The sequence below is a fragment of the Rhyacophila brunnea genome, unplaced genomic scaffold, assembly GCF_057557595.1.
Source record: "Rhyacophila brunnea isolate RB1 unplaced genomic scaffold, BYU_Rbru_1.0 scaffold_62, whole genome shotgun sequence".
Classification (NCBI taxonomy): Eukaryota; Metazoa; Arthropoda; class Insecta; order Trichoptera; family Rhyacophilidae; genus Rhyacophila; species Rhyacophila brunnea.
The window spans coordinates 1,352,593-1,364,939 of record NW_028233299.1 but is presented as its reverse complement, the minus strand read 5'-3'; the positions used below and the strand labels follow the sequence as shown (position 1 = coordinate 1,364,939).

The 12,347-nt window shown below is 26.8% G+C and overlaps 1 protein-coding gene across 1 annotated transcript; it reads left to right on the top strand.

Annotated features, from left to right (window-relative positions):
• The first annotated feature begins 9,097 nt into the window (after positions 1-9,097).
• Positions 9,098-11,382, top strand: LOC147065033 (uncharacterized). The gene is made up of 3 exons (XM_085957344.1): positions 9,098-9,413; positions 10,080-10,369; positions 11,368-11,382. The coding sequence occupies exons 1-3, from the start codon at positions 9,098-9,100 to the stop codon at positions 11,380-11,382; spliced, it is 621 nt and encodes a 206-aa protein (XP_085813470.1).
• Positions 11,383-12,347: the final 965 nt, after the last annotated feature.

Here is a 12,347-nt window from a genome sequence, read left to right as displayed (position 1 = left end):
TTTTATTGCATCTGTGTATTTTATTTTTCCTATATTTTAAATCTTTAATCATTAAAGGGTTAGTAAAGATATAATTTCATAGATCAGATATTATACAAAAAATTTTATACATTTTTGTTTTTCGTTGGAATTTACTTGTAGTCATGGAATTCCAAAATATTTCTAAATCATATAAGAAGAATTAAAATCCACCAGTAGAAGCTAAGTCGTACACCCAAAAAATATTATTGTGCAGAAAACTTGGTATAATATGTCTTTAAATAAGAAAAGACAGGTAGAGCGAGTATTGTTTATTAATGGTTATAGGTGTTATCAATGTTATTCTTCTATCTGTAATAATAAAAATTGATAATAAAAAAATTATAAAGAGTTGATATAGTTGCTAGTTTATTTTTAAAAAAATAATGATTAATTCAATACAAATGCGATATTTTGCTTTATTGTAAATATTTGTATATACGAAAGTAAAAAGAAATTTTTGGTTGTTTTATCTCATTATCTTTTACTCTCTTTCAACCAAGCAAAAAAATTAGATGGTCTATCAATGGTTGTATTACTTATTGTGCAAATCACATATTTTTCACAAACTTTCTCCATAGTTTTTATCTCGTCAAGTGTCTTCCTCAACTCAGTTGATTGTGCACATGCCTCCGTTTCTGTTTGCACCTGTAACTCATTTATATGCGACTTGTAGTATTTTGTGTTTAAACTATACCACATTATGAAATACGTTTTTTCTCTTATTCTACACAAATATTTAAATTTAGCTATTTTCGGCAAATTAATAGAAGTGATTGTTTTAAAAGTTGAAATGTGATTTATTTTAAGTTTATGCTTTTGGTTTGATGATATAAATATTGAACTATCGAATAAATTTTACCGTTTTCATTATAACTTTTCTAGCGCATCCTTTCAATGTTGGCAACTTGTCATAAAATAAGATGGAAATGCCTATTCCCTCTAAAATAAAACCAAGGAATACATGCTTTTTGAACAATATAAATACACCAAAAATAAAAGTTATTGCACCATGGATATTCTTAGCCTTGAAAATGTCCATAAAATTAGCTTCTGCAAGTATGACTGTCCCGATTATAATTAATATATTTCCAGCTGACATTAGTGCTTTGTCCATTAAAAGTATAAATCCGATTAAAAAGAAGAAGACACCAAAAAATAAAATAGTTGTTCCCGTTTCTCTTCTATCCATTTTAAGGGTTATAATTAAATCACATCAAATATCAAAATATTAAAAAAAACTTAATTATGTGTGCTCCTTTTGAAATATTTCAATAGATCCATGGTTCTTGAATAAGTAAATATATGAAGTGAGTAACTTAACGCATGAGTGAAAATTTATCATTTCCGTTCGCTCGCATTGAAAAAAAAGCTTCCTGTAAAGTAAGTAAATTTTATAAAATTACTTTAAAAAATGATTAAAGTTATTTTTTTCTTTTGTAGAGTCAAAGATTATTTCATCCTATATCATCATTATATTTTTTAAAGGAAATCTTGCTCATTATTGTTAATTTCACTTATGATTGTTCATAAAATATTATTTTTCAAAATTATTTTACATGAAGAAATTAATTTAAAACGTTGAAGTATTAACATTTTTGCAAGAAAATGTGGTTTTTAGATCGAAATTTTATAAACATCGAGATATACTATTTAATTGACGATATCTGTTATGTAGATGGACATCATTTTTGTTGCATCAAGGTATTTCGAATTTTTATTTCGAGAAGAATTTACTTATTTTTTTATTTATTTTACTAAATATATCTTCTTTTTAGAAAGTATCCATATGACTATTAAGAATATTTTCTTATATGATGGACTCCATGATAGTTCTTTGCATTTCCTATCACCAGTTGATCACCGTGGATTAGATTTGTTTTACCCAGCGTTTTTCGATATGGAGGGGGGGTGTGATTCTATCTACTTTTCATCGCTGGTTAATTATTCTATCACAATATCTCTATACTTACCCATATATTTGCTGAACATAACAGACGTTATATAGATTTCGGGGTTCTTTATTACTCTTACAAAGCACTCTCTTATTTTTTTCTCGGCTTGTCAGTCGTGTTATGGTTCTGACCTACCAAACTCTTTACGGGCATTTCTCATTTAAGTAATTTTATATGAATCCAAGTAGGTGATTCGGTTGGAACGAAGATCACTTTATAAAGCTTTTCCAAACCAACTGCAACCCAAGAAATTTTGAATATAATTATTTATAAATTAATAGGTGATTCGATTAAACCAAGGATTAAAATAAAAGATTTAAATTGGCTGCGCTTTACAACTAAATGCTATAACTGCCACAACCTCGGCAAAGATACAAATAAATCTTGAAAAATTAAGCGAGATTTTCTATTTATGTACTTTCGCAACATTTATACTTTGATCTATTATATATTTAGGAATGCATTATCTTCGTAATTGTAGATTTTTATTTTTATTCTAGAGCCTTGAAAAAATTATATTTATCTCTAATAACGATATTATAAACATTTATTTTCTTTCATGTACATTTACATTTTCATAGATGATCTTGTATAAAATATAAATTATCTAGGAACGCCAACCAATGCATACGCACAAACATTAGGATTTATGAAGACACTTGAACTAATAAGTCTTGAGAGAAGAAGATGCATTAGCAAGATTTTAAATATAATGATGGTGAAAGAAGTAGGTGCCAAATACGTTCTGTAGTGCAATCTTACTTTTTGCTTGAACAACAATAAATAGGTGAAAATTAAATTCACCTATTAAATAAAATATAAACTTCAAAATCAATAAAAAAAAATCCTAAATTGTAAAATAATTTCTGAAAGGCATTACTAGATGACTATGCTATAGATTTCATTTCTATTTAAACAATTAAAAGATATGATATACACACCATCGGATTTTCATTACATCGGTTTCTTTTTTACTGGCTTGGCACACCTTTATTCTATTTAAATTGGTTATAAATGAGCTCTGCTGATAACTATAGTAGGTTAGTTTTTTTAATAATACATTCCTAATGAAGTATTTTTGTAATTGATCTTAAAATCACCGGTAATAAAACAAAAAGAAAATATGTACATCATACTTGTAATATTTAAAATTTTTGATTTGATTGATTCCTTCACCGTGCGTACTATTTAATATAAAATTATGTAAACCCAATGTGTTATAATAAATACTGTTTTTTATCTTCAAAAAGGAATCGAAGATTATATTTTTTAAACGGAATAAACCTTGGAAAAAAAACAAAATAATACCTATTTAGTTTCTCATTTTACATTTAAAATATTATTCAGTGCAAGATTATAGATAAAATAGCAGATATACTGTGTTTTTAAGAATAAAAATCATTGATTTGTAGTATTTTTGTTGCATATTAATGTGTGTTTTGAATGTATTTTATGAAGTAAATACATGCTTCTCTACAGATAATGTACGAAAAACGGTTTATTCGCGTGATATTTTGAGAATTCGGTGTTATATTTTTCTATAAATCAATTAAAATCATACATCTAAATTTCTGCTTGCAGTTTAATCATTCCCAATTAAAATGAAATATACGTTTGAATTAACCACGATCATTATAATTGTACATAAATCACATCATTAGGTTATTATATTGAAAATATGATTTAAATTGGAAAAGTATATCAGAAATTCCTATATAATCACAAAAAAATACATTATAAAAATACCAGAAAATGTGGTCTATAAAATAGATACGAAAGAAATAAAGAATTTATATTTATTTTTTTTATAATTTTCAGTCTAAAATATTTTATATCTCGGTTATAAGATATTATTGTAAAATAGTAAAAAATTGCGCGTCAAAGCTGCTTTTTATTAAAAAACTATACAGTATTATAGTCCTGAATTTTGATGGATATTAAGTGTAAATATGTGCATAATAATAAATAAATACTTATAATAAATGGGGATTTTAATTTAAATTGCGACTACACGTTTTTTTGCGTTTTAAAAACTGTGAGAATATATTTTTTTATGACAGAACGAATATAAAGAAGTCATGTCTCGTGAACAACTGATTTTTTTCATTAACAAGCGGTATTTTTTTTTTAATATTTAGCTCCGATAAAATAGCTTAAACATTAAATATAAAGAAAAATAATTCTTGTGTGTAGTTTAAAAGAGTCATGAACTTATTCTTCACATTGACATTTTTAAAGAAATGATTTGATGTTAAATATTTTTTTATATTTTTATTCAATTATAATTTCTTCTTAACATCATGGTAAATCATCCCAAAAAATGCATACAACATTTTATTAATAGAATAAGTAGATCTATCGTATCAAAGCCTTAAATATTTAAACCCAAGCTAAATTTGATAGCACATTGTAAAAAAATTCCACTATTAACTTAAAAATTATTTCTGCAGAAATCATTTTTTCAAATTTAAATTTATATACTTTGAATCTGGTTCTTCTAGAAGATCATACAGAGCTCTGAAAATGTAAAAGAAATATAAAGCAGTTACATATAAAATATTATTTTTGAATATTTATTGAATTCATACAATTTTAACACTGAAATCGTTCTTGATTATTTTACTGTTGCTACGATATTTTACAATTGAATAATCCAATTTATTAATGATTATATATATACTTATAGATTTTATTGCAAAAAGATGATTCTAAAAGCTCAATTTACGCTTGTTTTTATCATATCTTTTTTTCAAGGTGGTAAAACTTCTTTTAAAAATATTTTCGTGTTTATTTAAATAAATGCAAAAAAAATAAAATTTGCGTTAGTAAAAATTTCTTCGAGATAATTGTTCTTTTGTCTCAATTTTTTCACAAATTTGATAGAGAAACAGAAGACTGGAATAAATTATTATTTTGAAAACAGAAAATAACCCATTTAAACGTGCAAAATTTGATCTAAGTTATGCTTTGAATATATCGGTCTATATTTTTGAGCTTGTATTATTTTATTTTAATTTTTTTAATTTATTGGTCACATTGTAAGCATATTTATTTAACAAAACTCTTAAGAAATTACTAATTATAGCTTGGTTAGTACATTTGATACCGAAAATCCTTATTTGATGTGAATATGATATATTTTTAATGCCCAAATATCCCACAAACTTCCCGAAAACCATGAAGTGTAATAATTTAGGATTTAATATTTGAAAATTTTAAAAGAAATTGATCCAATGAAAAATATTTAGTCTGAAATATATTAATTTCTATTTTTAAAAGAGTCAGAAAGCGAAAATTTAAATTGTTTTTACATTATAATTTGTGCAGAAAGAACTAATTTAGCAATGATATTTCCGATTGAACTTAGTACATTTAATATAAAAAATTTAAAGACAACGTAAATTGCATTATAAGTGCGCAGAAAATTGTATTTTATATAAGAAAAACAAAATATTACGAATTTTTATATTTAGAGATTTATAAACATGATGTTATGTAAGCAAAAATTGGTTTTTATTCTAAATATTATAAGTTAAAGAATTCTAAAATAATTAACTAAAAATCCAATTATACAAAATATATTTCAATTATAATGGATATTCTTGCTAATTACCTGCAAAATGAATATTTTATGAAAAACATTTTTTCTGTTCAATTTTGATCAATAGCTGTTCCTGTTAATTTGAGAAAATGGTATAATTTTTTATGGAAAGCATCTTTCGAGTGAATAGTTCAATAGTTTATATTCCTTTCAATTAAATTATGCAGGTAAATATCGCATGGTCAAAATTTTTAACGAAAATTTTGCTGAATAGCAGTTCCTGCCGATTTTAGAAAGGGGCTAAAAATTTCATTGTCAACATATTTTTAGGAAATATTCCTTAATTTAAGACTTGCTGTTAATTTTATTGGCTGTAAAATGTTTTATGAACAACATATTACAAGATAATATGCCATTAAAATAGTCACTTCTACTGATTTGATTTGGCTGTAAAATATTTTATATTCATCATATTTTTAAAAAAAACATGCCATTAAAATACCCATACTGTTAATATGATTTGGCTATAAAATATTTCATGTTCATCATATTCTAATAAACTGTGTCATTAAAACAACCATTGCTGCCTATTTGATTTGGCTGTAAAATATTACATGGTCAACATTTTTAAGATAAAGTATAATCTTCTAGTTAAAGTTAATAGATATCTATTGTTGATCTAAATCTAAATTCCTTCAAACAACCGAGGTTTTTATGATAATTTTTGAATTATATCCTAAAAAAGTGTGTTTTTTAAAAAAATATACTTATAGTATTATAAGAAAAAAAAGTACATAATTAGAAACGAAAAATCTGGAAAACAATACATATTTTCTTTGTTTTAATCTATGTGCTGACTATACTATTTGAACTATGATCCTTTATAAATCTTCGGTAACAACTTATCGATTAATTATGCGGTTCTAATTATAGTTTTGGAGATGCCTAACTATAAACAACATACAAAAAATCAGAATAACTCATAAATTTCAAACATAAATAAAAAATTTAAGGGTTAAATATTGAATTCCTAAAATATTTCGATCGCAAAATAGTTACAAGGTTATACGACATTTGTCGGTAAAATGAAATATTTATTTCTTAAAATATATAGTTGATATGACAAAATCCATCCATTCTTTTCATTTATTGTAGTATATAATTTAAAATAACGTCTATGCTCGAAAATATCAATTTTTTTATTCTTCATAAAAATTAATCTATCAAATAATCCTTTACAGCACAAATATATACTTTGATAAAAGTATTTTAGATTTAAGGCCATCAAAGAACAAAGGGTCTTGGGAATATTATAAAGATTATAAGTATAAAATAATAATTAAGCAATTCTGTTCTACATAGCAATTTAAAGTTTAGCTTTAACGGGCCTCAGCCCTAAAAATCACAATAATTTATAAACAAAATGCTTAATTTTTGCCAATCCTATTACGAAATATCAATATCTGTTAACTGCCACAAATGCATATTTAAGAAATTCTGATGTTTAGATTATAAGATTATTTATCAATTAAAACACAAAAAAAATTATTCTTGTTTAAACGATTACAATCTATAAATATTTATAAACGGCAACAGATAAATATTTAAGCAACTTGGATGTTCAAATATAAAAATAAATGCGGCTTACAAAAATTTAATTGAACTTTGTGTTTTTTTAATTTGAAGTGTATTTTTTATTCAAATAGCAAACACATAAAGATGAAACAATAACATTTATGCGAAAAATATACGGTTTGGAAATCAATCTTCATGATACTTTCCTACAATTTTTATTATCAAACGAGTAAAAGAATCGGGTATTTTATCATACTGAGGCACTAGGTATGCACTGTGATAATGAGATATAAATATTTTTGAAAAAACATTTACTTACAAGCATATAAAAAATAATAAATTTGTTTTTTTTCTTCAAACTAAATCTTCTTTTATAAATTTAAATGTATTTATATTATTTATTCGATCTTAAAGTGTCTCGGAAAGAAGATAATTCAAATTTTATTTTACTTATTTCAATGAAATATCGAAATTGATGTAAATTGTGATAATTCAAAAAATTTAGAATCATCAAAAAAATATAAAAATTATTTACCAACAAAAACTATCCAATCACATGTATTATAAACTATCAAAATGTTCTTTCAATGAAAAAAATTCCAATGCAATCTTAATTTCTGATAAAAGAAAAAAATTTCAAAATTATTATTGCCAAAAACCATCCAATAATACGTAAAATAAACTATCAAAATATTCTTTCAAATAAAAATAATTCCAATGCAATCTTAATTTCTGATAAAAATAAAATATTTCATTATTATTACCGCCAAAAAATATACAATAATACGTAAAATAAATTATCAAAATATTCTTTCAAATAAAAAAAATTCCAATGCAATCTTAATTTCTGATAAAAGAAAAAAATTTCAAAATTATTATTGCCAAAAACCATCCAATAATACGTAAAATAAACTATTAAAATATTCTTTCAAATAAAAATAATTTCAATGCAATCTTAATTTCTGATAAAAGAAAAATATTTGAAAATTATTATTGCCAAAAACCATCCAATAATACGTAAAATAAATTATCAAAATATTCTTTCAAATAAAAATCATTTCAATGCAATCTTAATTTCTGATGAAATCAAAATATTCAAAAATAGTTACCTCCAAAATCAGCAAATCATCATGTGTAAAATAAATCAACAAAATATGTTTCTAAACATACTATCGAAAAAATAAAATATTTTGAGTGTAGTTTCATACGAATGTATGACATAATTTATATTTTCTAGTATTTTGTTTTTGGTAATTTTTGTTTCGTTAGATGATACATAATGTTTCAGAATATATACAAATAGAAGAATTTAAAATAATAGATAGTGAATATGCGTCCAATTATACCGAGCACAATATTAATCTTGGTACATCTTACAATTGAATTTATGGAAAATGGAGATAAGAATCGATTGGTAATTATAGATTCATCTAAAATCAGCTCTCTCCACCCGACTCTTGATTTAAATGAGTTGAGTGGTAATGAGTATTTTCATGGTGATGGGTCTTTGAATGGGCCAGGTTCATTTCGTGATTTTAAAAGTAATCGTATAATTTACAACAGTGATTATTTGCCCAAATCCTTTGAAAATTTATTGGAACAACCCAATACAAGCCGTGAAAGATATTCATTTTTAGGTAAGGGCGTCTCGACATTTTCTGAAGATACGGTATCTCCTTCTAAAACTGAAATTTTAAATACCCTTCAAAAAATGACAGAACCAAAAGATTTGCGAAAGGCGTTGCCTAGTAATGTAATTCCGCATACATACTTCATTTATATCGATACAAATTTCGAAAAAAATGAGTTTAAAGGGTATTTGACTGTAGAAGTTGAAATAATTGAGCAAACCGATCGAATCATCATGAATTACCAGGATCTTGAGATTGATTCTTATTCTATACATCAATTGACTAGCTTTAAGCGCAAGGATCAAGAGGACACTGAAAGTAAAAACCATCTTAATGAAAATACAATAAATAGTGATTCTTTTGAAGTGGATGTAACTATGGAAACAGATAAGGATAACCAAGAGCTTAAGTTTACACTCACAAAGGGGAATTTCGATTCAGGTGCGATCTATAGTATAGGTATAGAATATTCTGGAAAAATATCTACTTCGATGAACGGATATTACATTAGCAAGTATGTGGATAACGGTGAGGATAAATCAATGTATTCAACGCATTTCGAAGCAACAGCTGCAAGATCCGCTTTCCCATGCTTTGATCAACCCGATATGAAGGCGAAGTTTCATATCAATTTAGTAGTACCAAATAAATTTGTTGCAATTAGTAATTCACCTGTAAAAGGATATAATGACGGTACAGATATGAAAGATTCCGAAAATGTTAAGGTTGATGGTCACGAAGATGAAACGGTACCTTTTAAAAATACGATTCATAAGTCTATGTTGAAGAATTTGATTTCAAAATGTTCTGAAGGTGACAAAAAATGCGTTCATTTTTCAGAAACACCGATAATGTCTACATATCTCGTTGCCTGGGCCATAGGGGATCTTTCTTACATCGAGACTTTTATAAGCGGAAATGAAAACAAGAAGCAGAATATTTGCCTTCGAGTCTACACACCCCGTGGGATGGAAAAAAATGGAAAATTCGCACTTGATGTTGCTCATGATTGTATTAAAATATATCAAGACTATTTCGCAATTGACTATCCTTTAGAAAAACTTGACATGATAGCCATTCCGGAATTCGCGATGGGTGCTATGGAAAATTGGGGATTAGTGACATACAGAACGAGTTCGCTTTTATACGATCCTCAAAATTCAACAATAAATACAAAAAAGCTTATTGCTGAAACAGTTTGCCATGAATTGGCCCATCAATGGTTTGGAAATCTTGTGACTATGAAATGGTGGGATGATCTATGGTTAAATGAAGGATTTGCAACATGGGCTGCTGCATTAGCCGTGAGTAAATTGGACAATAAAATAATTGATTATGATATATGGTCCTCATTCATAGCTAGTGACATGGAATATGGAATGGGAACTGATGCTTTGTTATCTTCACACCCGATAAAAGTAACTGTGAATGATCCAGAAGAAATCGATCAGATATTTGACGGAATTTCATATTCTAAAGGTGCTTCTCTAATAAGAATGTTGGATGATTATGTCGGCAGTGAGGTATTTAGGAAAGGACTTGAGAATTATCTGAAGAAATTTTCGTATGGAAACGCAACTACTGATAATTTATGGGAAGAAATAGGAAATGTCGCGGGAAAAGACATTAAAATGATGATGGATCTTTGGGTCACGAAATCGGGATTTCCATTGATAACCGTAAATGAAATAAGCGAAGATGGAAATATTTCAGTTGCTCAAGAAAGATTCGTCTTATCACATTTCGATAAAAAGGAATCAACTAGGGAAGATGAATCTAAAAGATTTAAAGAAACTTCAATTGATGATTTTCCTTGGTTTGTGCCGCTCAAAATTAATTTTTATGATATAAACGATGATATAAGAAATAAAGCCATACCGGATCTTTATGAATTAACCTCAAAGCAAAACCCGACGGAAATCAAAATGAAAACGAATCTATATAGGTTAAATCATGAAGGAACTGGCTTCTACAGAGTTCTTTATAAAAATAACGAAAAAATGGTATTGAATCTTCTAAAATCAAAAATTCTTTCCTCAAGAGATAGGCTTAACCTCATGAACGATTATTTTCAACTCAGCATTGGTAGTTACATAAAATGCACGATTCCACTAGTATTTTCTCAAGAATTTAAAACCGAAGAAAATAATGATGTTTTATACTCGGTTCTCGGAGGCTTAGGCGAATTCAAAAGCATTTTCTACGACGATGATCACAATCGTGAAATAATCGAAAATTTAATTCTCAATCTCGTAAGAGAAAGAGTAAAAGATGTAGATATCGTCAATGGTGGAAAAGATATGAATGAAATGTCCATGAATACGTATATCATCGACGCTGCTGTTTCCAATAACGATGAACTTGCATTGGACCTCCTTATAAAGATATTCGAACAGCAATACGAAAAAGAACCTTCCTCAGTTCACCCAATTTTCAGAAAAGCTATGTTTATTTCACTTGTAAAACGAAACAAAGATGGAATATTCAAAAAGCTATGGGAAAAATATATCAATACAAGTGCCGATGATCAAAAAAACATAATATTATCCGCTTTGGGATCATCAAACGATGACGATAATGTTAATTTTTTGTTGAATGAGATTTTTGGAAAAAATATAAAACTTCAGGATAAAATTTACCTCTTCAGCTCACTCGCAGGTAACTTGAAAAGAAGAAACCAGATTATCGATTTCACCATTGTAAACTGGCCTAAAATTCTCGAAATGTATAAAGGAACAGGGTCTATGATCGGTTATCTCATTGAAAGAGTCTTTGGAGCTGTGTCCAGTGATGAAATGCATTCAAAGGTCAATAAATTCTTTTCGGAATTGGATAATACTAAGCCCTACCAAAGAAGCATGGATAAAAGTATTGAGAGGGGTGATATTAGGAATAGGTTCAGGAAAAATAACAAAGAATTGATGGTATGAAACTTTAATAGGAAAATAAAACGAAGTCGAAAAAATTGTTTATAATCTTTTTGTATTTTTTATCTATAAATAAATTTATTTTTTAACATGGTCTACCTGAAGGTAAGCATACGAGCAAACAATGGGATTAGGAAGACGCTTGAACTGATAACTCTTGAGATAAGGGGATGCATCGAAGAAGATTTTAAAGATGATGAGATGGAAATTTCTATCAGCCAAACCTTATTTTTAGAGCAATCTAATGTTTTCTTGAACAACTAAAAAAGCTAAAAATCAAACTAACCCACAAATTAAAATCTGGATTGATTTATTAATGAAGAACATTTATATTAGTAGTCCGCACGGCTAACAAGATTACTTAATTCTAAGTTTTTTCATCATGTACCAAGGAAAATTAATGTGTTACAGATAATCGCGATATTCACTAGATTCATTTAATCTGCCTTATTCAAATACTTTACGCGCAGTATCTTAATTTTTTGCTCAAATTAATTGCTCAATCTACTCAGGTTTACTTTTAGTGCCTTTAATTTTACTTAAAAATAAGCTTTGCTAAAGTACCCACCCATATTTTGTCTACCCCTTCGTAAAAACCGGGCATACAGGTATACACTATTACATTAATATCAAACTGTTTTTAATGATTAATAATGTGTTTTTTTCGTTGAGGCTTTATTTTAGACAATAAATTGCGAGT